The sequence below is a fragment of the Phasianus colchicus genome, chromosome 27 (genome assembly GCF_987193195.1).
Source record: "Phasianus colchicus chromosome 27, bPhaCol1.hap1.1, whole genome shotgun sequence".
NCBI lineage: Eukaryota > Metazoa > Chordata > Aves > Galliformes > Phasianidae > Phasianus > Phasianus colchicus.
In genome coordinates, this window is record NC_143462.1 from 2493393 (window position 1) to 2521367 (window position 27975).

At 50.0% G+C, this 27975-nt stretch overlaps 1 protein-coding gene across 2 annotated transcripts; it reads right to left on the reverse strand.

Annotated features, from left to right (window-relative positions):
* Positions 1-1713: 1713 nt before the first annotated feature.
* Positions 1714-27019, reverse strand: SLC4A5 (solute carrier family 4 member 5). 2 transcript variants are annotated; one of them, XM_090125642.1, is made up of 28 exons: positions 26693-27019; positions 25627-25735; positions 23722-23815; positions 23375-23566; positions 18926-19055; positions 16606-16766; positions 16297-16452; positions 14647-14742; positions 14152-14207; positions 11392-11549; positions 11217-11304; positions 10894-11048; positions 10612-10755; positions 10263-10437; positions 9605-9738; positions 9227-9498; positions 6597-6658; positions 6112-6312; positions 5643-5756; positions 5294-5317; positions 4866-5027; positions 3980-4158; positions 3825-3897; positions 3608-3676; positions 2894-3067; positions 2538-2699; positions 2210-2277; positions 1714-1881 (listed from the first exon to the last, which is right to left on the reverse strand). In XM_090125642.1, the coding sequence occupies exons 1-28, from the start codon at positions 26701-26703 to the stop codon at positions 1716-1718; spliced, it is 3585 nt and encodes a 1194-aa protein (XP_089981768.1). In that variant the 5' UTR covers positions 26704-27019; the 3' UTR covers positions 1714-1715. The 2 variants fall into 2 exon arrangements, with proteins under 2 accessions (XP_089981768.1, XP_031458000.2); XM_031602140.2 differs by lacking the exon at positions 5294-5317.
* Positions 27020-27975: the final 956 nt, after the last annotated feature.

The window sequence follows — 27975 nt, forward strand, 5'->3', positions numbered from 1 at the left end:
GCAGAGCTGAAGGTCTGTTGCTGTGCAAGAACTGCAGCCACCTGCAAAGTCACCTCTAGTTGCTCTTCTCTAGAGGGGAGGATGCTTATACAAATGCTAACCAGGGAGCACCTGGAAAGGGAAGCTGAGGCTGCACCAGAAACACAGTGAGAGCTGAGGCTAATTTAAGTGAGATTTATTGGATCGTATCACTGGTAAATACAAAATGGCTAAAAGTAGTACTGTAACGGGGCTGGCAAATCTGTGATGCTCCAGTATTTCATATACAAAAAGTATAAACCATGTGTGAGACCTGCAAAATGGAGAAATCGAAACAAGCTGTGTTCTAGAAGGATCTGAGCTGAGGCTTCAGCTGTGCCCTATGGAACAGCCCCCAGAGTCCATGAAGCCTTTCCAGGGCTGCTGTGTAGTAGAGCTGACATAGTGGATAAAGCAAATTAACCATGGTGGAGTGATTGCAAGCAGAAACCTACCTGTGCCATGCTTCAGCTACCACACATGAGATTGGTACAAAATACTAAAAAATAGACACAGTGCACCCAAGCTGAAATAGCTCTTAATGTTAACGTCAAGCTAAAGTGGTGACTGGAGTAATGCTGTCTTATTAAGCTCACCGTGGCTCCATGGGTGTTCTTGATCCAGAAAAAGACTGCTATAAACATGAAACTGCATTCAAGTCCTGTTTGACTTGACTATTTACAAAGAACTGGGCTGTCCCATGCAGAGGTTCAGACCAGGTGCAATATTTAGTCAGTGTCCCAGGAACTGCTGGCTGGCACGAGCACAGAGCTTCTATAAATACCAGGTAGGCTGTTTCTGCCCGGGGGAGGAAGGAGGGCTTTTTGCAGCCTTAGAATAGAGCCAGAAAAAGCCCCATCCTGGGGTTACGTGGGGGGATGTTTGCTGTTAAACCGTGTGTGTGTGTAATGGGGGTGGAGGAGCTCAAGAAGGTGCAGACTCCCTTGTCCAGGAGCTGGGAGGCTCCTTGGTGTGTATGGGGCAAGGAAAAGGTGCAGGAAGGGCCTGGCGTGCCAGGTCCTGGCTGGGTGCAGCAATAGAGCTCCTGCCCAGTTACTGGCTGGGATTTTGGGACCCAGTACTGCAGGTCCTACTTTGGCCCTGGGAAAGCTGTGCTTTGCTGGGGGCAGTGACATGGGGTCAGGAATGGCTGTGCTCAGCTCTGCTGCCCAATTCCTTATGGAAACCATTCCCAGTTCTCTGCAGCAGTGATCAAGCTCTGTTCCTTACTGCTGCTCCCATGCACACACCCACCTCAGGCACTCCAGCTCCTGAGCTTTCCCTCCTCCTGCCAGTGCTCAGCCTCCAATGCATCCTCATCCCCTGCTATGCCTCTGTGCTGAGCCCCCCGGGCAGGAGAACCCTCCTGCTACAGCAGAAGGACCCTGATGGGATGGCTGGGACATTTCCCAGCACTACCGCCAGCTGCCTTTGGTTTCTCCAGCCCAGCAGTGGTTCAGAGGCCAAAAATGCTCATTTCCACATTTTCAGCCCCATTTTGCCATCAGCGCCGGTTGCCTTCGCCCAACAGAAAGGGAGGAAATGTGACAGCGCTAAGAACTACGGGAGCAGCAGCCTTGGGGGCCAAAGCTCTCCTCAGTCTCATGTAGAAAAATATGTCCAATTTGCTTTATATATATATATGAATATATAAATATCTATATATATATATAAATTAGAGGAAGCACTGCAGGGAACTATAGCGTGGTCTCACTGCCCATGTCCCGCGGTGGCTTTTCGGTGTCGGTGTCCTCATAGTCTGACTCCATCTCTATCTTCACCTGGGGCACAGCACAGATGGGGCTTCGGGAGTAATTAAATGCAGGAGATGATGGGCATGAAATCTTCAGGTGGAGTGTAATGCTGCAGAGGAGGAGGAGGAGGGGGACGTGGAGGTGAGCACAGTGCCCACCTGCTCCCCAAACAGCCCAGAACTCCCCCACGGAAGGGCTCCAGATGTTGCTACTACTGGGAAAAAATAGTCAAAAAGTCACAAAGGATGCTGTGAAAATATACTTCAGCATTTCAGAATTGCCCAGAGACTGATGGGAACTGGCTGAAGGTAATGGCAAAAGTGATGCTCAGTGGGAAGCATTGGCTGCTGGACCTGGAAATGTTTCATGCTGTGGATGGGGGACCTCTCAGGATGGGGCAATATGAGGTGAGCATTGGAGCTGTGGGTGCTGCTCACCTGCGATCCATGTCAGAACCATTGGGGGAGGAGTCAGAACGCAGAGCTCCAGGTGGGGGACCTCTTTCCTGGGAAGGACATGGAGGTGAAACACTCCCAGCTGAGAAAGGAGACCCCCTAGAAACCCACTCCCCTCTGTCCCAGCTGAGCCTAGCAGTGTGCCAGGATGCTTTTGGAACGAGATGTGGCCCAAATTGCACTCATCTGCCCTTTTAAACCCAAAGACCCTCTCCCCAAACTGCAGCCCTGGGGGTTTCAGTGGGACCTTCCCCCTCCCCATGGTGCCTGTGCTGTCCCAACCTTCCCCTCCGCCCCCTCAGCTGCACACCTCCTCATCACTGCTGCTGTCCCCTTTGTTGCCCTTTTTCTTCTTCTTCTTGTCATCTTCCTTCTTCTTCTCCTTCTCAGGAATGATGTTGTCAATCCAGGCCAGGTCATGCTGGGAGAAGACAAAGTCCAGTAGTCGCCGCACCAGGATCAGGGCTAAAATCTGAGAGGAAGGGATGGGAGAGTGAGGACTGGGGGCCACCACTTGCTGAGATTTCCTTCAACCCCAACATCTTGCAGGCAAGGCTGCAATAAGGGCGATGCACATGGGAAATCAGAAAGTCAGCGTGGTTTTTTTTTTTTGCAATAGAACACGAGCAAAAACCGCCTGGGGAACGCAGCAGTGCTGAGCCTTACCATGACAGGGAAGATGATGGCAGCCACGGTGGATTTGAGGATCCAGAGCACGGCCAGGCAGACGATCTGCACCAGCGTGAAGAGGTGGATGCGGCGCAGCGGAACGTGCCGCAGGAAGACGTAGTCAGGCTGGTGCTTGGCTGGCATGAGGAAGAGCTTGCAGCGGTCCCAGAACTGGGGTGGGATGAAGGCTGATGTGAGCCATCAGCCCCCCATGCAGGCTCCCAGTTGCCCAGAGAAACCTTCTTCTTCTTGTACCACAAATGGGGCAGCTGGAGCTCTGTGATGTTTCACAGAGGGGTTTGGAAAATTGCTGCCCCACGTGGCTGGAAATGCTGGGGATGGAAAAGCCCTGGGGTCCAAAATCCTCATCTTTGAGGAGGTGTAGAGAGGAAGGAGTTGGACTCTGCTCCCAAGTAACAGCATTAGGAAGAGAGGTGATGGCCTTAAGTTATGCCAGGGGAGGTTCAGGTTGGATATGAGGACAAATTTCTTCTCCAAAAGACTGGCAGGGCACTGGCACAGCTGCCCAGGGTGGTGGTGGGGTCACCATCCTTGGAGGTGTTCCAGAACCGTGGAGATGTGGCAGTGAGGGATGTGGTCAGTGGGGATGCTGGGATGGGTTGGGGATCTTCCAACCATGATGATTCTGTGATTCTCTGATTTCTGCTCGAGTGCTGGGCCCTTTTGTGGCAGGAGAGGAGGAGTGCTCACCTGGATGCCATTCAGCGACGCGACGCCCATGTACAGAAAGACACCGTACAGCACCGGCATGGGGATGTACTGGGGACATGGAAAAACACGGCCCTTACCCCAGGGAAGGTGGCAGCTCATTCCTGGGGAGGGGGACAAATGCCGGGGGACGAATCGGGGGGAAAAAAACCCACCCCAACCACCTGCAGAGCAGGATGAGGCAGTGGGGGTGTTTTACCTTCAGAATCGGGGCCAGGAAGACAGAAATCCCTGTGAGCACGAAGACGATGATGCCTGTCACCCTCTGCTCCCTGGGGTGGGGAAAGAGGGGGGTGAGGCTGTGCCGATGGGTTCCCATAACACTGGGGCAGAGCACGGCTGAGCCCCCCTCACCTGACCCCCAGGAACTGGGGCTGCTCGCCCGGAGCGCTGGTCTCTGTCTCCATCTTCAAGCTGTCGATGTGGGCGATGGAGATGACGGTGGCTGCCACGTACCAGGGCAGCCCCATGAAGGAGCACACTGCCATGAGGATGCCCACCCAGAAGAGGTCCAGGTGGTAGCCTGCTGCTTTCTGCAACACAGTGCAGGGGGTCACAGGGAGGTGGGGGGAGGTCCCTCTGTACACCACAGGGCCCAGCAAGGCAGAGATTTCCCCTGGCACTCTGCACTCTGCAGCCCATGAAGTGCCCTGCATTACCCCTGCATTGAGCACCCTTCTTTGGACTGGAGCTCTTTCACATCTTCATCAGTGACACTGACAGTGAGATTGAGTGCACCGTCAGCAGGTTTGGAGATGACACCAATCTGAGTGGGTGCAGCTGACACAATAAAAGGGAGGAATGACATCCTCGTGGAGCTGGTCAGGCTTGAGAAATTGGCCCACGGGAACTTGATGAGGTTCAGTACGGTCAAGTGCAAGAGGGGAGGTTTAGATTAGATATCAGGGGGAAATTTTTCACCGAGAGGACATTGAGGCCATGGCACTGCTGCCCAGAGTGGTGATGACCTATTCCATGTTGTACAGGGCTGTGGGCAGACTGACCTGGTGCCTGATTTAGCGGTTGGGAACCTTGCACTAGGCAGGAGGGTTGGAGCCAAATGATCTTTGAGGTCCCTTCCAACCAAAGACATTCTATTGCTCTATGACCCTGGACAGGGCTCTGAGCACTGATGGATCTGTTCATTGCAGGAGAGTTGGACCAGATGACCCCTAAGGGGTCCCTTCCAACCCAAATTCCATGATTCCACGATCCCACGTGAGGGTGCATCCCGACTCACCCGCAGCTTGTGCTCCTTCCTGTTGACGATGACGGCTGTGATCTGCTGGTCCATGAAGATGAGGATGGTGACAAGCAGGGCAGGCAGCGCGCTGGCCAGGTACACCCACCATGGGTTCTTCCCAAAGGGAAAGACAAACCACCCTCGGTCCACACGCGTGGGCTGGAGGGAGAGAGCAGTTTGCATGCCACAGCCGTGAAGAATCCTAAACTTGGAAATTTTGGCAAGCCCCACATCACCTCACACCCCATTCCTTGTGAGCATCACTTTATCCCACGTTCATCCACCCCTATAGCCACGTGTTGCAGTCCCAAATACTCCCCAGATACTCATTTGGACCGAGCTGCCCTCGCACAGCTTTCCCACACCACCGATGGGGAAGAGATGTTCTCAGCCACACTTCCAGAAAGGGATTTATTGCTTTTTACCTTAAAGTCAGTAGGCACTTGGAGCTTTGGGGTGTTCAGTCCGAAAAGCACATCCAGCCCCACAAACATTAGTATGGACATAAAGATAGAGAAATCGCTAATGAGCTTACGGAGCTGCCGGAGTGAGAGGTGGGAAGAACAGAGAGAGGGGAAAGGAAAGAAAAAGAAGGAAGAAAAGTCACAGAATTAGAATATTCCCCCAGAAACGCCAAGCAGTGTTTCAGAAGGCGCTCAGACACCACGTTTTTTGCCCCAAAAGGAAGAAGGGGACCACCATGTCCCCCCAAAAGCACCGAGAAGCTGAAGGGAGAGAGGTGGAGAGGCACAGACCACAGCAGTGCGGCCAAACCTTGATGATACTGGGGATGTGCAGCTTTGGGGTATCCAGGCCGAAACAGGCATCCACACCACAAAACAGCAGGATGGAGAAGACATTGGAAAAGTCAGCAATGAAGGCCCTGACCTGGAGGCAGATGGGAAATGGGGGCAGAAAGGGCCATTAATGGGATGGAGGAATTTGCTGCCGTGTCTGATGCTTCCCCTTGGCGTTCCAGCTCTGCACACGGATGGGCATAACTCACAAAAAGCATTTTTCCCCCTTTTGCATCTCATGGCATTGGGACATCCAGCACGCAAGAGCCCAAGCAGCATCTGAAAGCTTGGAGAGGATTATCCTTATTGATACCAACATCTCCTTTTCTTGTAAAAGAGAAACACGGATTTTTTTTCTCACCCAGCAAGGAGACTGGCAGCTCCCATTTTTCCTACCTTTGGGAAAGACTGGGGCAAAATCCTGCAGATGTTGGTGCTGTTCTTACCTTGGTGGGGAAGTAGCGGCTGAATTTGAACTTCTTCAAGGTGAGAGTCATGGAATAGGTCCCAAAGAAGAGGATGAAGGACATGAGGGCCAGGTCGGGCACGAATTTACAGGATTTCCCCACTAAGCTGCCGCCGTACTTGAGACACTCCTTCTTACTCAGCTGAGTCCAATCCAGAGCTGTGAGGTTAATAGCATTGTACTGGGGAGAACCCCCCCCCAAAAAAAAGAAAAATCAAAATTAGTGTTAAGCAATGGTAGCACACCAGGAAGGGGAATTTCCAATGGGAGCTGCTCCAACCCCATAACTGTGGGAAGACCCCAGAGATGCCATTAATTTGGGCTAAAAGGTGGGGATTTGGCGCTGCCGAGTCAAACTGTGAGCCCAAATCGCTGCAAAGCATTCCCCCAAACCTCAACCTGGGTGCCATCCCTCAGTGCAGCCATGCCACACCTCCCCCCTTGGGAGCACACAGCCCCGCTTACCAGAGACGCGTTAGTGGTGTTTGGTGCTACTGGAACTGAAGCATCGAACAGTGTCATGTTGGCTGCAGGAAAGAAGTTTGTTATTAAGGTTCTTGGCTAACAGAGAGGTTCCTGCATTAAAAATTGGCCAGGCTCCATGCAGAGAAGCATGGCTCAGCCTGGACCGGGGGGTGTAAAAACAAACGTGGGGCCAAGCACATCCTCTGAAGCCCCGTGCAGCGGTCGACACCCAAAGGCTGACCAAGGTTTGGGGAGCACCCCCTGTTTCTAACCCCACAGTAACTTCTCCCTGATTAATCCCATGCACTCCCCCTGGAGCCACCCGAGTCGGAGATGCAATCCAAAGGGTGGAAGGGGGGAAAATAAAGACCAAGAAAACAGCCTGTCCATTTTGGAGAGGTGGCACCCAGTAACGCTCAATTTGTTGGCATCGCTTGGCATTATTTTATGTATATATATATATATATTATTATTTTTTAGGGAGGTGTTTTTGTGGCTCACTGCAAAGCAATCAGTAAAAGGCAACCTGCTGGGTTCTCCTCTCTAACCATGGCACCTTCTCCTCCAGCACAAAGAGAGGTTCCGCTCTTCGGGCGATGCAGCTCCGTGGTGTCGGGAGCTCCTCGTGCTGCACTACATGGGGTCTGGGATTGCTCTCCCCCCCAGTCCCTGGGCTCCATCCTCTTCCTGTGGTCAGGTGGGAGTTCGGCTGCTCCACCTTGCTGCAGCCTTCCCAGGTGCAGAGAATTAATGAAGGAGAAGCAATTGCTGGGTTAGAAGCAGAGACGCTGGGGGCTGCTGGAACCAGACTCCAGGAGGCAGTGCTGGCAAACCCAGCCCTCTTTACAGCATTAAAACATCTTGTTGTTGTTGCTGTTATCATTATTATTTCCCTCCATAACCTTTTGCTTTTCCAGAAATCTGATTTTTTTCTTTTTTTATTACTTCTACAACCCAAAGAGTGGTGTAGCACTGGCAGTATCTTACATGGGAACCTGTAAAGGCTCTACATAAACCCTTCTATTGGAGCAGAGAGAAAAGTAAAATACAAGAAAAAAAAATAACAACAAAAGCCCCACGGGGGGGTACGAGTATCAAATATTAAAAGAGTTTTAATATTTAGAAGGTGATACTCACTTGAGATTGAAATCAGCCCAAATTGATGTGTGCAGCAGAGACAAATATGGTACAAATCAGTTATAATGATAAAAAATCAGAACTATTAAAAAAAAAAAAAGAAGAAGAACAAGAAAAAAAAAAAAAAAAGAGTACGGAGGGGAGAATAAACACAACTTCTCAATATCTAGTGGAATGGAAAATCCATCATTGCTTTGGTGCCTGGGGCAGCAAAGGTGAGGAAGAAGGGCCAGATTGCCCAGAGGTTGGAGGTTTGGGGTGGTGCAGATGGCTCTTGGTGCCAACAGTGGGGCTTGCTCTGGGCAGAGGCTGGGGTGGGGGCTGTAGAAGGGAGAGACCTCTCTGAGGTTGGGATGTTCCAGCCCTGGGAGTTGCAGTTGGATTAAGCTGGCCAACACTGGGAGAGTCTGGGTTCCAACAGGACAAGTGCCATCGCTGGGAGCTTCCATCCAAAACCCGATGCGATCAAGTCATTCAGTGCACGGTGAGTAAATGGGAACTGAGTCAAAAGAACAACAACCACAAAACCCAACCAAACAAGGGATTGGATGCTATTTCCATCATGGCACGGCAGATCTCATCTGGAAGCGATGGACGCGTTGGGGCAGGTTGTATGGCAGGTGTTGGAAGCTTTTATTTCTTTGCTGTCACCCCTCTTTTTCTCCTCTACCTGAAGCTGATATGCCTCACAGATCATTTGCTTTTCTACTTTTTAATAAATTTGGCCCATTTGAGAGAAGGTGGTCACTGGCATTAGCCCACACTGGGAGCGTTTGAGCTGCATGATGTGGATTTGGGATCATTGCACATCTATCCAGGGCAACTCTGAATTATAGTCCTCTTCACCATCAGAGAAAGCTATGTTTGGAAAATGTCTTCACTTCACTTCCCCCAAAGCACAGCTTGTTTTGATAAGAAATTGCAGCTTCTTCCTCTTAGTAGAAACTGGATCAAAACCAGAGGAGATGCCAAAAGACCGTCTGCTCCAAGCCTCGTGGCCTCTCCTTTTTGAAAAGGAGTAAGAAAAAGAGGAAAACAAACAAACAGAAAAAAAGAAAAACAGTCCAAGAGTTTCTCCAAACCCAATTGGGATATCCTTATGGCATTCCAGAAATGGGAAAGGACTCAGTGTGTCTTCTGGAAAGAAGTTTCCATTGGCAGCAGAGCGGAATCAGCGATCCAAGAACAAAAAATAAAATCTTTCTTTCCATCTTTTCTTTTTATCCATCCATGTCCAGCTGCTCCAGGCTCTCCAACACATCCCAGCAAGCACTGACATGCTTGGCCATTGGATGAGGCTCCATTTCCATCACCTTGCCCAAAATCACCCCCCCGAGGAGGATGATGAGGTCTCTCTGCCCCATTCCCACCGGTAGCTCCTTGAATATCTTTGGCTGATGATCCAGTTGGAATCTGCCTACAGCGGGACCCCCTTGGGGCACCCACCTCCCCCTCACCATCCCCATCCAGCACTGAGAAAGGTTTGTACTCACCTGGGTCAGGAGCAATGCACTCGCATTTGTACATGGTCACATAGTCTGGCTTGAAGTCCGAATTGATGGGGTAGTACTTAAAGGCCCCTATCATCTTCTTGATGGCATCGTAGATGAAGATGAAGCTGATGAGGGTGGAGAAGCCTTCCTCTGTGAAGCGGGTGATGTACTTTATAATGAAGCTGGCATCAGTGGCCACCAGGATAAGGCACTGTAGGGCAGAGTGCAGGCCGATCCAGAGGCGGAACTCCATGTAGTCAATGCCGTTACCTCTGAAAGCAGGCAGAAAATGAGAGCAGCCCAGGAACATGCAATGGGTTGGGGGTCAGACCCCAATGGTCAGAGTTCCCAACCCCTCTGGCATCACTCAGCACCTACTTGCTGAAGTCAAAGAGCAGCTTCTCAAAGATGAGGATGGGGCCGGTGCTGCTGAGGATGATGAGTGGCTGCCCAGCAAAGAGGCAAAACATGGAACCTGCCATTGCTGTGCCAAGGAAGCTCTCCATGACACCCTGGGAACAGATTAAACCCAGAGTTATGGTGGTGCTGAGCCAGGTTACATCCCCAGGGATACCCCAGGTAGAGATGAGAATTAAGGACTCCTGTTTGGACTCATATAGGGTGGCTTGGGATCACATTCCCTTGCTCTTGGTATTGTCGCTGATATGGGCTTTCCCATCCTCCAAGTATTTGGGGACAGCCTCCCCAGGGGAGGTTTAGGTTGGATATCACAGAAAGGGTTGTTAAGCACTGGAATGGGCTCCCCAGGGCGGTGGTTGTGCCTCCATCCCTGAATGTGTTTAAAAACCATCTGGATGTGGTGCTCAGGGACATGATTTAGTGGTGGGTTGTTAGAATGTGGTTGGACTTGATGATCTTTAAGGTCTTTTCCAACCTGAGCAATTCTATGATTCTATTCTATGACTTGGGAATGAATTTCTACCCCTAGCATCAGATTGCCATGGCTCCTGCTCCATTCCATCTCATCCCCATTTGCCTTTGCTAAGCCAAAGTGACCCCTGTCCTTGGACTCCACCTGGTAGTTGTCTGTCGCATCCCCAAGCAAACCCCCAAACGTGATCGCGTTGGTGATGCAGCCCAGGTAGATGAACAGGATGGCAGAAATGGACTGGATATGAAAGCCTTCATAGAAGTCACTTGGGAACCAGGGCAGCTTCCTCTTGATATCCAAATAGAGGCCACCACAAAACCTGTGGAGATAAAACCAAGATCCAAAACGTATACAGCACTGTACAAAAGCACTGTACAAAATTCCCATTAGGAATTCACCCTTCTGCACCCTTGGAAGCCATAGGGTGAGCAGCAGGAGTTGCTGATGGGTTCCAGCACCCTCTGGGGCTTTTGGGTGGCTGGGTGATGCTCACCTGCCAGTCCACGCGAGCTCTTCCCCAATTTCATGCACTTCAGGCATCTCCCCATCATCACTGCCTCCTCCACCGCTCCCAGCACCTGCCCCACCAGCTGTGCCATTCATTTGCCCCACTTCGTTCAAAGAGAAAACGGATTTCCTGTGGGAATTATTATTACTGCAGAGGTTACACACAGGGATGAGGGCAAGCAAAGCGGCTGTCCTCCTCCAGCATCTCCAAAACGAGACAGATGGGGACAACCACAGGGCCGGGGCCAAACCCACGTCTCCCACTCACCTCTTCTCAGCTGAGGGCACTTTTTTGGGTGGCTCGATCCTAATGTTGGGGTCCCACTCGCCGGGTGGCAGGACAATGACTTCATCCAGAAATTCATCTATGCCAGCAATCAGGTCTTCTCTATCTCGGGCTTTGTAAGCAACATCACTGAAGAGCTGAGGGACAAGAGAGCTGTCAGTCTGGGGACAGAGCCCATATGTCCCCCCACATTGTTACGGATGTTTAAAGTTTGTTCATTTGAGCAATAGGATGCAAACTGCATTTTTTCTCTTAGCCCTGAGCAAGAGAGGCTCCCAGCAGGGCCAGGTTTGGCATTTACTCACATCATCCACCATGAGGGTCGCGATGGCTCTGCCGATCTCATTGTAGGATTTGGCTTTTCCTGCAGGGCCCAGGAGAATAAAGAGGAATCTGGGAAGGGAGTGGCACCATGTTGGCATCCTCACACTGCCAAATCCCCTGTTGTGAGACCAGCCAGTGCTTCAGAACCAGGCTCACCTGGTGGGGACGGGCACCTCCGTCACCCCTCCCAGCATCGTTGCCTGGAGCAGCCGCACGAACGCTACAAAGGGCTTCTCAAGGAATTCCACTTCTCCCACCAGCACGTTGGAGGCTTCTGCATCCTTGGGGATCTTCTTGATGAACTTGTTTTTCAGCTGTTGGGGAAGATGAGGTGGGGAAGGGAGCGGTTGCTAAAATCCAACCCGTCCTCCTCTCCTGTACCCTGACTACAAACATAAAGCTGCAGCACCAGGTTGGGCTGCAGGCTCCAACCTCAGCCCTCTGATGCTCCTGGGACTCCCAGGGAGTGTGAAGGCCATTTCCACAAATAAAACAGGGAGAACACATAAAGCTGAATCTGTAAAGCTGAATCTGTGAATTTCAACACCGAGATAAACTTGGAAGCACGTGCTCCGGGCTGCCTAATGCAAACGTGCAACTCCGTGTTTTGGAAAAGGTGCTTTGCTGTGCTGGGGTCTAAGCAAGGAAAGTCCATGGCAATCCCCAGACTGACTGCATAAAATCTAAGCCAAAAATACTGATTCTGAGGGAAGCCTGCAGGCGTCTCTCTAAGCCTGCTTGCAGCCCTGTAGCCCCAGGCTCCCCCAGAAGGCTGAAACACCGCTTGCTGCTTTGCACAGGTGGATTGGGCTCCTGTCTTTGCAGCTCATTCCCCCACATCCCATCCTCAGAGCAGGAATGGATAATGAAAGCAGGAAACCTCCATCATGGATTTATTCCCCGGGTCTCTTCTCCCCTGCAGCTCTTTCATTATTAGCCCAAATGGTTCAATACAAACCGAGGCAGGGTGTTATTATAATCTATATGCCAGCATGAGGGGAGGCATGTGAGTTGGGCAGCAAGCTCTCCCTTTCTAATCCTTTAAACCCGAATGGAAAAAAAAAAAAAAGAAAAAGAAAAAGAAAAAGAAAAAAAGAAAAAGAAAAGAAAGATAATAATAAACCAATTCCTCCAATGCAGCTTGGAATAAGCAAGAGCAGGAGTTAACAGTGGCCACTAAGCTTCGTGTAACATTGAACAAGTCCCTTTGTAGCAGGCCTACAGAGTGATTATACCCAGCATTCTTGGTACTACATGCTTTGCATATTTTGGAATTAACCCTTTGCATCCCACCACTGGAGGCTGGTATTTGGGGTCCACTGCAGGGCAATTTGCTTGCTATATTGCAGCTCTAATAATAGGAAGGTGCACTGGAAATCTTCTTTCCGTGAGCTGTCTCCCATGCATCATGGCATCCTCATCCTGCTGCTCCCTCCTCACGCCCAGTGCCTGGGTTTGGGGACGTGCCACCTGCTGGATGGCAGCAGGCAAGAGAAGCAGGCAGAAGGGACACAATCCCTTCTGGCACACAGTGACATATTTCAAAGCCAGCCCTAAAGGGTGAGGCCAAGCTTGGAGATGTTACCATGGCATGAAGAGCCCCAGAGCATTATGCTCAGGCAATCCAGGAAAATGGGGATTTCCATCCATTGCATCACACCAGATAAGACCATTGAGGATGTCCCTTGAGGCAAGGCAATCACTTATACCACACCATACACTACAAATCCCTGCCAGACCCTTCCATCCCCACTGTCTGGGCTTGATAATTAGCTCACAGCTGACAGCTTTTGGACTCAACCTGCACAGTTTTGGCCTTCATGCCAAGTTTCCCCCAATCAGCATTGCTTCTGGCTCCAGCAGCTGTACTTCAAACATATCCACCTTTTGCTCTCCACCACCAGATGCCTCAGGTCAAATACGCAAAACACTGAAAGCTGTAGGAAAACATCAACTGTATTTCCAAGGATTGAATTGCAAGCTCCATCCTGTAAGCCATATGTTGGCAGGATGGCACAGGAAGCATGCCTAATTTCTGCACTGCTCTTGCAGACAACAGATCTTAAATACAGCATTAAACCTCTCTGGGCTGTATTCTTGTTTGCAGCCCAACTACTGGTTGGGATTTACCACAAGCAAGCTGCCTGCACCCAGCACTGTTTTGGATGTGTACACTCATGCACTGTCAAGACCATTTCCTTTCCTATCATTACATTTCAAGGATATTTTCTCCACATTAAAGATCACATAGAATCATTGAGGCTGGGAAAGACCTCTAAAGATCCCCAGGCCCAACCCACTCCCACCATGCCCACATCCCTCAGAGCCACATTTACCCTTTTCTTGAACACCTCCAGGGATGGTGACCACAACACATCTCTGGGCAGCCTCTGCCAGTGCCTGAACACCCTTCTTGAGAATAAACTTTTCTTAATATTTAACCCCATCAAGTCAATATCCAACCCCATCAAGTCAACCATCTCCCTAACTCTACAAGTCCACCCTAAACCACGTCCCTAAGTGCCACATCTGCACAACTCCCACGTATCTCCAGGGATGGTGACTCCACCACTCCCCTGGGCACTTCCAACACCCAGCCACTCTTTCCATAAAGAAACGCTTGGTAGGTCAGGTTGACGATTGGACTTGATGAACTTGAAGGTCTTATTCAACGTAAAGGATTCTGTGATTCTATGGCTGTTTCTGGGACAGCTTCCCCATGAACAAATAAGGATCAATACGTATTCGTTTCACTAATTAGTAATTTGTGTGGTTATTGACTGCACAATGCTCACGTGGACCTTAACTCTCACGGACTCTCCCACATATCACAGCTCATTTGCAAGCAGGCCCATAGCAGCCAGTTGTGGTAGAGATGCTCCTCAGTACATCACACAAGAATTTGGGGGTTATTACCTGGTCGGTGCTCGGTGTGTCTGAGATATCATTCATGCTTCGGCTTTGCACGTGGCCTGGAGATGAGAAAGAAGCAGGGTGAGAAAAAGTCTATATGGTGCACAGCTGAATTTCACCCCAATTGGAAGAATGAAACGGAGAGGAGGACTTTGTCTGGATGAGGAGCTTTGAGATATGGTTTAGTGGCTTGAGGTAGCAAGGGTAATGGGAGGACGGTTGGACTGGATGATCTTGTAGGTCCTTTTCAACCTTGTGATTCTATGATTCCATGACTAAATAGATCATTATTTAGCACAGCCAGGCTTGCACTAAGATAAAAACTCAATAACAACAGCTTTTCTAACACCATCCTACAGCTGCACAGCACATTCGTGGCCAAAGAGGGGTGGCGTGGAAGGACCCTGCCTCACATTGCAGCTCAGTTTTGTTTTCCCCCCTCCCCTCCCAGCTCCTTTTTCGGGTGGTTTCAGCTCCCTGCTGCCCACCCCAGCTTACGCAGGCGGCCGTAGCTCGCGCTCTGCCGCATCCGAAGGTCCTCCGTGGAGCGATGGAAGGCAGCACCTGCAGCTGGGCTGCGGACGGGGCTGCGACCTGGGAAAAGAAAGGATAGAGAGGATGTGGGAAGCACAGGGAAGGGGCAGGAGGCTCATCATCGGCCTCCTGGTGCTGGGGTGGCTTTTGTGGCACCGCTACACCCGCAATTTGCTTTTGCCTCTGAACTCATTTGCAATTTTTTCCACCCGTAGGAATTTTTCCATTAGCAAGAAATAGACTTTGCTGCCTTAAGCCTCGCTTGCTTTCCATGCAAAGAGCCTGCACCCCCACCAGTGCCTGGTCAAGGCTCTCTTTCAGGCCATCACCGGGTTCAGATGGCAATTTTGTTCCTAAAGAATCAGTGTTTTGCATTTTGATTTCGAGGCCCGCAATTCTACATAGGTCACTCCAAAAGTAATGCCTCCTATTTATTTCCATGAAAACTGACACAAAGAGCACAGTAGCACTCTTTGATAGAGCAGATTCTCAGCTACAAGTCATGATTTTCCAGCAAAGTCACCACTGTGAGCTGTGGATTTTCACCAGTGATGAACAAGAGTCTGCATGCCACCCTTGTAAAAACCTGCACCTGCAGAGGTGCTGCACTGTTGCACAGCTGCTATGACAGCATTGTTGCTAACAAAACACTGCTCATGCAGTCCAACCTTTACTACGCTCACATCCACTGTCTGGTCTTTGTAAACATTCATAAGTGCTTGAAGGGCTGCACTGCTTCTCTCTGAAACACCAGCTGCAACCACAGCAACTGTCCTCTTTTTCTATACAACCCAACACCAATGCCACTGGAAATAAGGATGGAACCTGGTGTGTTCTGTGTGCCAGCAGTATTTATTCTGGTATTGAAGATTTACTGTTGGCACAAGAAAGGTGAGGACACATCTGTTCCTGCCAACAACCACCTTTGGAGCTTGGCGTTCCTCTTTGCAAAGTCAAAGCAATGCCATCATCTTAGCAAACCACAAGAAACGAATGAAAGAAACCTCTCTTTTCCATATCTACAGGGAGTAACTACAAAATTTCCAAATGGTGCTCTGTTTTGAGAGCTTCTGGGCAAATATTAGCTCAAATATCTAGTCCTGTGACGTGGATGATGTCTGCTGTAAAACCTCGGGATGCCCATGGGGTGGATATATTGCTTATTGACAGCCTCTTCCACGTGCACTTTGGGTTGTGCTGTTTGTGTCTGCCCAGAGAGCAGCTGAAGCCTGGCAAATCCTGGGCTCCACCAAATGACCTCCATTTAAATCTAAGTAAATAATCTAGCGTGAAAACAAACAAATCCCCTTTTATAAAGGCTCAGAAATAGGCAGGTTCAGTGACGGAGCAGACTGGATTTGTCTGTAGGCTGCTTGCCCCTTGGCCAAGTGACCGCCAATGCTTCTGTCCACCTCAGCAGACACTTCTTTGGCTTTTAGCTTCCATGACCTGCCGCTGTCAGCGGGTGGCAAAACTTTATGGCAGCGGGAAAGACCCCAGAAGTTTTATGCCCCAGATGGTTGGTGTTTTTACTTCTTTGTCTCCCGAGATCTGCTTCCCCCAAGGACTGCTACATGAAGATTGAAGGATGCAACTGGGATGCTGAGCACTCACTTGTGTTGGAGGACACTGACTTGCCAATGTCGGCCAAGGAGCGGTGGATTGGCTTCTTGGTCTGGTGGCGGTGCTTCCTGAGGAGCACATAGCTGATCTTCTCCCTCAGCTCAGGTTTGAGCAGACCGTCCTCTATCTGCTTCTCAATGACATCGTCTGAAAGCATCAAATGAGGGAGAGTCACCCCACTGCAAAACCTTCTCCCCCTTCCCAGAAACCTAAAAAGACATCAACTGGACCAATCTGATGGCTTTCAACTGCCATCTTCACTTCCCTTGGCACGAGTCGCTGCTACCTGCAGACTCATACCTATGATTTGGGGCAAAGAGTAACCATCGAGGTCCAGGAGCACCGTTCCTGTCTGCAGGCACGTCCGTAGCTCAAACAGGCTGTGCAAAGACAGCGTGGACACGTGGGGTTTGCTCCACCTTTCTCCGCCTTCCTCCACCTTTTCTTCAAACTTTATCCACCTGAAAGGACAGCAGCAGAGGTGGGAATGGGCCCGGAGTGCAGCTGCTGTACGAGGGGAAGAAGTGAACTGCATTTCTTCAGGAAGCTTACAAGCCCGAGTTAATTCATCACCTCCTCCTGCAAAGGGTTTGCTCGCTGTTCAGGGGGAGAACAGAGAAATGAAGCCACCTCATTCTCACTGCTTGTGCAGTCGCAGAGTGGAGCAAAACCAACTTGTCTCCACCACTCAGCCCTGCAGCTGTGACACTCCTGGTACTGATGTGGGATGTTTTCCCCACAGAGCTGACCTTGCCTTAGCCAGGCTCTGCACAGAACAGCAGAACTTCATCTCTATGCACGCAGGGATGCATAAACCCATAACATTGCAAAGGTCTTTTTAACGTCTTAGCAATGCTCAAAATTCAATGCAATTCATTCCCAAGGTGGGAGAGGAGAAGGTATGCAAGCCCCTGTCCTTTGAAATAAGCCCTTCTGCCTCCATTCCTTCATTTCACAGGCCAAAGACTTCAGAGCAGATATGGGAGCAGCGGTTGATTTCTTCCTGCACCCTGGGAACAGAGTGCTTGGAGAGATGTCAATTTGGGGAAGAAAGCTGCCTTTTTATTCTTTTATTCTTTTTTTTTTTTTTTTTTTTTAAAGAGGTCTGCAGGCTCCATGGATTAGTCTCGGCAGGGCTCAACCTTGCAACTTTTAACTGGTACAATGTGGATTTGGATCTCTGCTGCTGCAGAGGGCGCAGACAGAAGGATGCCAGAGGAGGAGAAGGGCTTCTGGGAGTCTCTGATGGCTCATGGAGAGCCTGGGACTGTGTGAGCTGCAGGAGGTGCATTAAAGTGCTGCTGGAAAGAGAAAATGCAAGGACAAAAAGCCACGAAATACCACCTGGGAGTGCCAGGAATCGAATATGCAGAGGACAGAAATCCAGACCACTCAAAAACACAGAGCTCATTCCTAAGGCCAGCACTGCATCCTTGGCTTCAAAGCTCCTCATCCCAATTTCTTTGCAGGAACCCCTTCTCCAGCCTTTCAAACAACACTGCTTTTATTGGGAGGAAGTTCCAGCTTCTCCCTGCCCCAGCCATAGCACCACTAAGACACATTGCTCACCCAAAGCCGATTAGGTTGGTTTTCCTTTCTCTTTTGCCCCATTTTCCTGCTGAAAGTGGGTTAGCATGCATGCACTGCTGTGAGAGCTGCTCTGGATGGCGTTGAGACCTGAGTCACGTCTCCTCTGCCCTGGGAGCAGCACCCCACGATGCCTTTGCAAAAGCTCCAGCAAAACCCCCCACCTGCTGTGCTCATTTCTTTATTTCCCCTTGCAGGGACTAAATCCCAACCACAGGGTTTAGCCACAGGTAGTGCAGCCGTGCCAAGGAGCAGCTCTCCTGCAGCTCAAGAGGTTGAACTGCTCCTCAGTGGAGAGAGGAAATCTGGGTACTGAGAACTCCATTCCCATGGTAGGGATTTGGAAGCCTTCGTGCCAACATCGTGCCCGATGAAAAGCCCAATGCATTGGGATTTTTTTCTGTGTTGGGTGTTTTTGGGGAGGAGGGGGTGATATGCACGTCTAACACCAATAGAGAGGAAAATATATATCATCAACAGCATCCCTGCAGTGCTGCTTCTAGAGCAGGGCTGGCAACCAGGAGAAAGGGGGATTTGCAGAGCTATTTAGGAGGCTGTGTTTAAAAAAAAAAAAAAAAAAAAAAAAAAGAGGTTTTGGGTAAAACGTTGAATGTTGTCAACACCAGTTACTGAGAAGTGGGGAAATTCTAAGTAAACCTGTCCCAAAGTCCCTCTGATATGGGTTGATGGGGGGAAGGATGAGTGAAGGAGAGGTAGCAGGCAGGAGGGGAATATATAGGTGTATCTAGGAATGGGAAGAGCCCCAGCTCTGGGATTGATGCAGCCTGGGGAGATGTGGGAAAGATGGGAATTCTTCCTTCCCTCCTCTACATCTTCAGCAATGACCCACAGAATGCTGTGCTCTCTGCATTTCCCTACACTGGGCATGACCAAAAGCCAAAAGGATTGTGCTTAACCTCACTGAAACAATGCTTATCCACTGACCCGTTGCACAGGGCAATGTTTCCAGCTAGGAATAGCTGGGGTTGGCTATGGCCGATGCATTTCTGACTTAAAGGGCGGCTTGCCTCACCTGGCTGACTCCTTCCACTCCATCTCCTCCCCGTCGTGCTGCAGTGTGTCCATCTCTGTGAAGAGTGTGGGGTTGGGAGGCTCGTCGTCATCACCCAGGATGTAACGGAGACGTTCAGCAGCTGGAGACACTGATGGAGGGGGGAGAAAGAAAAGTTGTGCTGAGATGAACTCAAGCCAACCCCTTGCAGGTAAGGCCCAGCAAGAAAAGGAGATTGATTTGTTGGGTTATTTAGGATGCCAGGGTTCAAAAATAAAAATAAGAGGGATTTTGAGCAGAACGTTGAAGTTGCCAACCAGTTATTGAAGAGTGTGGAATCTCTGAGTACATCTGTCCCAAAATCTCTGTGCAAAGAGATAAAATTGATTGGAAAAGACCACTATCATCCAGTCCAACCATCAATCCATCCCTCCCATGCCCACTAAAAATAATAAAAAAAAAAGGGTGAGAGGAATTGGTACAGCAGCCAGGAGGGTAATATCTACCTATATATTTATATATACACACCTATGTATTACCTAGTGGGCATTGGACAGGTTGTGAACTGCAGAATGCAACCAGCCCTACATGCAATGCAATCAAATTCTCAGCCCAGGAGCATTCTGCACCCCATTTCCATGGGGTCTCCTGCATTTTTTCCCCATCCATGGAGTTTGCCAGGTCAGAGCTGTCTGCCATCAGCAACCAAATCCACATCATTACGCTCTGGCACTGCATATCAGGATGCACGAATGCTCTGTGTACACTTTCCCTCCAGCTCCCAACGCCCCTTTCAAAAGGAATGATCCAAATTTACCATTTCTGCAGAAAAATCCACCTCTTTTGCCACAGACTGCAGGCTGGGTTGGGAAGAACACCCCCTGCCTCCTGTTTCCGTCTGTTTGGACAGCAGAGCTGCAGCACATCACCCAGCTGCCAACCTCTGTGGCTCAGCCCATTCTCAATTAGGGTAGGAAATAAGTTTTGTGTCTTCGAGGTGCTCAACCCAAATGGACACAGGGAGGCTTGGGCCGTTCCTCCTTTCCCCATAGCTGCCCAGCTATTTGAATAAGAGGATAATCAGCCCTACGCCAGGCTCTGTGGAAATGGTGTATTTTTAATAAAATCTTGGGTCTTAGCCCTCACCTAATATGGCAGGAGTTAATCCAGCAATGAAAATGTCTTTGTTAGCAGAATCCTCCTGTTCCCAAACCCTGGAATAAGAAAGTCGGGTAATGCAGCACACGGCTCATTAAGTTGCCATGCAGAGGACAAACTCACAGTGCTGCTGGAGCATTGCCTTGTCCTGCCAGCAGATCAGCTGAAGGCCGAGTTGTGGCCACTGGGAAAGAATAGGATGTCCCTTGCAGTCCAGCTGAGCCTGCTTAACTGCTTAAGCACTTTAAGCCACACCACCAGGGCTAAAGCCCTGTTGTCAAGTCCTCCTTGCACTTCCATGATGTTGATTATTAAGATTCTTAATATTCCTGTTAATTTTAGAGCTGGGCTACACGTCTGGAAGGCTACAGGATCTTTACCCTCATAGAATTGTGGGATCATTACAGAAGACTTCTAGGATCCCCAGGCCCAACCCATCCCCCCGTGCCCACTGGCCATGTCTCCAAGTGCCACATCTCCATGGTTCTGGAACACCTCCAGGGTGCCCCCACCTCCCTGTGCAGCTGTGCCACTGCATCATTGCTCTTCTTCAGAATTTTTCCCTAATATCCAACCTGAGCCTGCCCCAGTGCAGCTTAAGGCCACCACCTCTCATCCCATTGCTGTTATTGGGAGCAGAGACCAACCCCACCTCACCACCACCTCCTTCCTTTCAGGGCATTGTAGGGAGCCATAAGTTCACCCCTGCACCTCCTCTTCTTCAGACTGAACCATCCCAGCTCCCCCAGCTGCTCCCTGTCAGACTTGTGTTTTCTCTGCAAAACTTAAATTCACCACAAACCTTAAACGCTGCCATGAGCTGCACTGCAACAGAACGAGCTGCTGGGAATGCCTTTTCCAGGTAGCATCTCCAGGTGCATTACAGAAAGGGGATTTTCAGTTTTCCAGGAATGGGTCAGCATGGGGCGTAGCTCCATCCCCTTTGTGATCACTGCTCACAGCACTGCCCGTATTCCCACTGCCAACTGAAGGAATACCCTTGTCTCTCGACATGTGCCATGTGTTCCTTGCTGAAAGGTGGATCAGCATGGAGCTGCTGAACCTCCCGCAAACCACCGACCCAAACAAAGAACTGAACTGCTGAAGCTCTGGGGCTTTGCTGTGCCACAAACCCCTATGATTTGTTCACCTGGAGGACCCTCCTGGCCCAGCACCAGGTTGCAGATTTTTGCTCCTTCTGCAAACAAAATCCAGCCACAAAATCAATCCTGGATATCACCAGCTTGGGTGGATATGTTGAACAGTGTCTTCTCTTCAGAGGATGTGGGAAGGGCAGGGAGCTGCCATTCATATCCATCCCATCCTGCTGCTCAGCTCTCCCAGTTTGCTACTGGTCTGTGTGGCAACATCCCCTGAGCATGCTGTGTGCTGGAGGATGTAGTTTGCATTTGGGAAATGCAACACTGCTGCAGAGACACCCAGAACCAGCACCTACATCTCACAGGATATCACTGAAACAGGATATCGAGCACACAATAAATCTGTACCTCCCTCAATCAACTCTTACAGTGGGAAGATGCTCACAGCTTCTCTGTTCTGATTTACACCCAGCAAATCACTTTTAATTCAAGCTGCAATGGATCCAAATCAAGCCCAGAGATGTGGGACTATCTCAGCATTAACACTGATGATTCAGGATAGTTGTATGCAGAAAAGAGCTGAGGTTTCTATGGGTCATTGCATGGGACAGATGAGTTACACCAACTAGAGGGGCACAGAGCCCTTCACACCACACACTGAATGCAGCAGTGGAATCTCAGCCAACAGCACCTATCCAAACCAAAAACCCCACTCTGCCTGTGGGGCTCATTGAGAAGTACAGTAAAGATAGGCTGATGTCCCATGGGGAGGGGGAATCCATGGGTGCTGCTCGTGGACAGCAACTGGCAGAGGTACTGCACAACCCCCCACACAGCTCCTTTGCAAACTCCCATTCAGGCTGTCACACGTTGACCACCCACTGTCACTCCTTTTTCCACACAACAGCCTTTGTCCTGAGTTCCATGGCTCAGAATGGACCTTCCTCCCCCAGATAACACCAGACCGGGGCGTGCATCCCATGCTACCAGCAGCTCTGTTCCCATTCATTTCAAGAAATCAGATGGCCCCAGGTCTGGGTTTATCCTCCCAAACACTGCCTGTGCTGCTTCCCTGAGCTGGGGACAGGTATTGATAAGGTGCCCCCTCCCCAGCTCCATTTCGAGGTGTCCCCAGGCTCATCCCAGCTATTGGCATCACCAGGACTTGTGGCAGCTCCGTGCTGACCCCAGGGAGAAGCAAAGCCCAAAGCAATGGGGACTTCCCTCCCCTCCCCTCCTGCTCCTTCCGCCGTGACCACAGAGGAGGAATAGCACACAGAGCTGGTTCCTACCTGGAACGGTGTCCTTTTTTTCCCCCATTTCTTCCCGTCGAAACAAACCTTCCCTGCGCAGCACAAAAGCCCCCAAACTTCCTCCTTTATCCACTCAAGCCTGTTAAACTCCCAGGCTTAAGGAGCAGATTATAGAGAATATAAAGCACTTTCCTCTCCCTTCAGCTCTCATGACGGGAAGTTACCAAATCAAGCGAGATGCGTTCAGGAGAGGTGAGCACTTGGGAGCATGTGTGGCAGCAGGGCCAGGGGAGGGAGGGGAGGGATGGGAGAACAAAACCCAGGGACGGGTCTGTGGTTGCTTTGGGGGAGGTGGTTTTCTTTCCCTCCACTTGGAGCCAAGTGGGAAAACCACCTGCAGTGTTTCCTCTGAGTTCAGGCTGCAAACACCAACTCTGAACCCATGCAAAAAGCTGGGGAACATTTTCCTTTGTGGGGAAAACCATGGCTGGGATCCTTCCTGCACTGCTGACACATGGCAGCAGAGCAGCTGGTCTGATATAAAGCCAAACACAAAGTAAATAAATCAAGAAATCAATGAGCACTTTGCTGTGCAAAATGTTCATCTTTGATAAGGAGAATTATGGAGGCTGGGTAAGGTCCTGAGTGATGGACTAATGGGAACAAGGTTGGGGCTGGAAAGGGGGGAGTTGGATGTTTGCACCCCCAGGACATCGCTGTACCACCCCATGCAACCTCCCAAGAGCAAGGAGGATCTCTTTTCAGACTACCCATCACACAAGCAGTCCCAAATATTGCTTCATGCCCTGCGCACAGCTCTCAGACATCGGGAAAACCAGTGCCGAAAGCAAAAGTCAAGCAGGAAACGCAGCAGGGCGCACGCGAGGATGATTTAACCCTGATTTACATCACACCGCAAAACCCCTCCTGCTTTCTCAGGAAGCCAGAGGACAACTCACTGGTCCTGCTGGCGTTATCATTGCCGCTCTCGTAGCAGCCGTGGCCGCCGTCGTCGGTGTCGGAGCGCTCCTGCCGCTCGTAGTGCCGCTCGCTCTCGCTGGTCCGGTCCCGGCTGGAGGCGGATCGCCGCCGACGCCGCTTCCTCCGGTATCCCCGGGGCACCGGTACCCCGATGTAGATGGAATGGTAATCTGGGATGGGAAGAAAAGAATTAGAGAGCGGGTTTGAGCATTTCTAGCTTGTAAAGCCTTCCTCCTAGCAGGCTCAAAGCATCCACAGCCCAGAACGCTCGGGGCTCTGGACGGTCCCGCTGCCACACGACGGGGATGCTCGCTGTGTCGCTCACCTTCTTCATCGTCGTATCTCCTCCTCGAGCTGCTCAGTCCCCGCTCGCTCAGCCCATCCTCATCCTCCAGCATGGTCCTGGCTTGTGGTGAGAGCTGAACGGGGAGTCAAGGGTAGAGAAAGGGGAGAGGGAGTGAGAAGGGCCGGGAAGCAGCCCCTGTGCTATGGGTAATCCCTGCTATGGGAAGCTCTTGCATGTGGCCAAAAGCACGGGGATCTTCCCGGAGGGCTGAGGGCACATTGGGGTCTGCCACCTCCTGCAATGTGCTGACCCTCCCCCCAGAGCAACTCAGCCCTGCCTCACTCTGCACCATCGCTGCACCTTCCTCCCGTTGTCCACATAGCTCAGAAATGGATTTGATTGGGGTGACATCTCCATCCTTCCCTCCTGCTGCTGGCAGGAAGGTGTAAGTGGTTATTGTGGTTATTAGAAGGATTTCCCAGTATGATGATGGAGACCTGCTTGGCTATCAGAGCTGCTGCAGTGGGGCTGGTTGGGGAATAAACAGACATTTAACTTCTAGGGGGATGAGCGCAGCTAAAAGGGGTTGTGTCAAAGCAGAGTTTGTCTTTCCCCATATCCTGAGCACAATCTGATTTTCTGCTGCACGTTTCCACTTCCAGATATCTTCCTACAAACCTTTGGTTTTAGTTCCCATGTGAGATTATTTGGATTTTGCCATGGACACTAATTAATCTTCCTAATTATCTGACCTCCAGGGATTGTCTTTCACACTTGACTTGGATGGGGGAATGGTTACTACTAGTGGCAGCCCAGTCGATGCCTCCCAAAGTCACTTTGAGAGCAGCTCTCTCTGCATCCCCCCCTCTGCCTGCCTGCATCCATGGCAATTTACTGCCATTCATCTCCTGCAGGGAAGTAAAATCCCAATTCAACCCCAAAAAGGTTTAAAATAAAAAGCAAACTAGGTGTGCACACAAGGAGCCAGAAGGATCTTTTGCTGGCCAGGTCAGCTCTGCTTGAGTTGCTGAATTATTGACTCGTTTTTCCCCAAGGCAGAGACCACCTTGTGACCAACACGGGCTCCAACTCTAGCTAATTGCCACCTGAAGACATGAAGACATCCCCTGATCTAACAGATTTGGGGTTTTTGACCACTTTAATCCAACTGTTCTTGCTCAGGTGTAGGAATCAATCAATTTTAAAGGTAAGCTGCTCTAGGTGGACAGCCATGCCCCAAAGCTGGCTGTATTGGAGGATAACACTCATCACCTGTGAGCTTTGGCTTCCTGCAAATAACATTATGGGGCTAAATCTGGGGATTCAGGAAGCTGATGTTGGCAAGAGAAACAGCATTATACTTAACCAGCTAAATATTTTTGCTTTAAAACTGTGGGTATAAATATTTTTGCTTTAAAACTGACCTAGCAGATGAATGCCATGAATCCCCCCACAAGAGATTTCCCCAAGGGCAGCAGTGTTGGGTGTGGATGGAGACACGCAGCCCTCCCACTGGGTTTACATTGCTAAGAAATATGAATTATTATTATTATTATTTTTTTTTTACAACCTATCCTGGCCAACACGAGCTCCACCACAGCTCTGTTTGGCAGAAAAAAACCCCCACAAAACTCACTTCCCCAACAAAAACACACTTTGCTAAATCCGCTGATAAATAGGAGTCCCGACTGATGTATCCAAGCTGTGCCTCGGGATGTTTGTCATCTCATTTTTTACATAGGCAGTTTTATTTCCCCCCAGAAGTCTTTGCATATAAACACAAGCATGACACAGACTAGAACTATAGGGGAAATATGACCTAAAGTGCTGTAGAAGTAAAAAGAGAGAGAAAAAAAAGAGCACATCCATACTACCCAATTAAACCCCACTATCCCAACCAGCTTTCACTTCCAGAAAAACAAATGTTAGCATCAACAAACTCACCTCTGGCTCTCCAGAAGCACTCAGAAATTGAAGGGGCTGTGCCTGGTGTGGGGATGCAGTGGGTGCTGATGGATGCAGGAGCCTGGACTGCCTCGGGAGGAAACCAGTCCTGCAAACATCGTATTGACGCCCATTGGCTGCAGTTCTGTAGCTCCCAGGTTAAAATGTATTTTTGGGTAATGCTGATTGACTTTCAGGGTAGAAAAGCATCATGGGACATAAATAGACCTTCAGAGAGGTTGTGACATTCATGCCATGAAGACCTGGTGGCGTGCAATGACAATTTCCAGATGGGATGTAACAATATTTTGGCTGCCGATCCCTAACCATCCATGATCTGTCTCTCCTGAGTTAATTGTTACCTCTTTAATTATTGATTCCTATCGGTTTCCCCTCGATTGATGGGGAACGGGGAGAGGAACAGCTTTTGCTCTTTGACTCAGTGCAACCTCACACACAGCTGCTAGCAAAGAACATGAGGAAATTACTTGGGGAGGTGGGGAAGCACCGCCAAGAGGCAGAAAGCTCCTGAACCCGCTGGGGACCACAGGACCAGCCCAAGTGCCACCAAATTATCACAGAATCACAGAATTGCCAGGGTTGGAAGGGACCTCAAGGATCATGAATCTCCAACCCCCCTGCCACACGCAGGGCCACCAACCATCCCACCTAATGCTACACCAGGCTGCCCAGGGCCCCATCCAATCTGGCCTTGAACACCTCCAGGGACGGGGCATCCACAACCTCCCTGGGCAGCCTGTTAATTCTTTGCCTTTTTGATAAACGTTCCACATTTTGCCTTTGACACATGAAATATCCCCAAATTTGAGCACAAGAGAGCCAACCTCTTGGCTTTGTGGGTGGGTGAGATGCTCCCTCGCCTGCCTGAGTCTATTTAACGCCTGGCTTGCTCACGTCTGTTTAGCCTTTTAACAGGGATATCAATAAATCTGCATCAAAGCAGCATCAGACACTTGGCTGCAGCCCGTCCCATCGCTCAGCAAACAAGCAGAGAAATCCTGCTTTGGGCTTTAAGGCTGTCTGATAGCAGTGTTTTTCCTCTCACCTCTCTGGCATCGTCTGGAGTCTCAGCAGAAGCAAAGTCTGTTGGATGCTTTATCCCTGTTTGTTAAATGAGAATAGCAGAGCAGGGTGCCAAGCCTCCATGCACATTACATCCACTGTATCTCTCATCACTCAGTGCCTGCTACAAAGCATCCCTTGTTAGTCCAGGTAGGAAAACCTGCTGAGTCTGACTTGCTATGTGCTGCACTCCAACCTTCCTAGGCTCTGCCCAGCTAGGAAATGGTACAGAGACAACAGCAGCAGCTTGTCCAGTAATAAAGAAAAGAGGAAAATAACAGAATGAATTTTCCCCAGCTATTACATGGAAATTAGCCCCAAAGAGCAGGCTGGATTTATCAGCTTGTATATATAATGGTTTTATTAAGTGCTTCCCAGAGACTGGAGGAGGAAGGAAGAAAAAAAGCAAAATCTCTGGGGCTTGTGAGATGCCTGGATGAAGGCAAACACCTGTTATTCCTTAAATGATCGTGAGCACCTGGAGGTTTTGACCTTCTTCACCTGCAAGAAATCCCACAGTGTTGGTCGCATTGCTTTAAAACCACTCAACAACCCCACTACTGCTGGTTCACAGCTCCATTTTCAGTGCAACCTATGGGAACCACCCCGTGCAAAAAGCCCTTTCCAGGTGGTGGGGAGGGTTTCTCATCTGGTTAAAGGAAAAAAAGTCTCAAAACAGGCAGAAGAGGGAGACAGAGCCCAGCAGTTGTATGCAGCACAGTGCATTGGGTGCCCACATTATAGAACTTGGCTCCTGGCTTCTAAAACGCCCTTATTAATAAGAAGCACATCTAATAACTCCAGCCTTTCTTTTGCTGGGGGGCAGAGCAGAAAGAAAAAAAAAAAACAAAAAGAACAACACATTTTTAACAGCAGACTTTCTGTTCTTTCCTTTCCGTTTTTGCTTGTGAAGTGACTTTGCACACTCGATGGATGCAGCTGCCACCACTGCCCTGAGGGTGCCCATGGGTTCCTCCTGGGAGAAAACATCTCCAATCGATGCCTCCTCCTCTGCACTCACCGAGCTGCGTTTGGCTTTGGGCTGATGGATGGCAAAGCTTCAACCAATGGGTTACAGCTGAACCAGCACAGGGGAGTCTGCAAGGCTTTCACTCTTGGCTTGTTTTGATAAAAACGCACTCATATTTTTGCAATTCATCTGCCCTGGGCTTCCCTCTGTAAGCTTGATTCCCAGCATGGCCCATTTATCCCAGTCAGCATATTTAATTCCTATATCCTGAGCAATGCAGAAGGGAATTGCTGCCT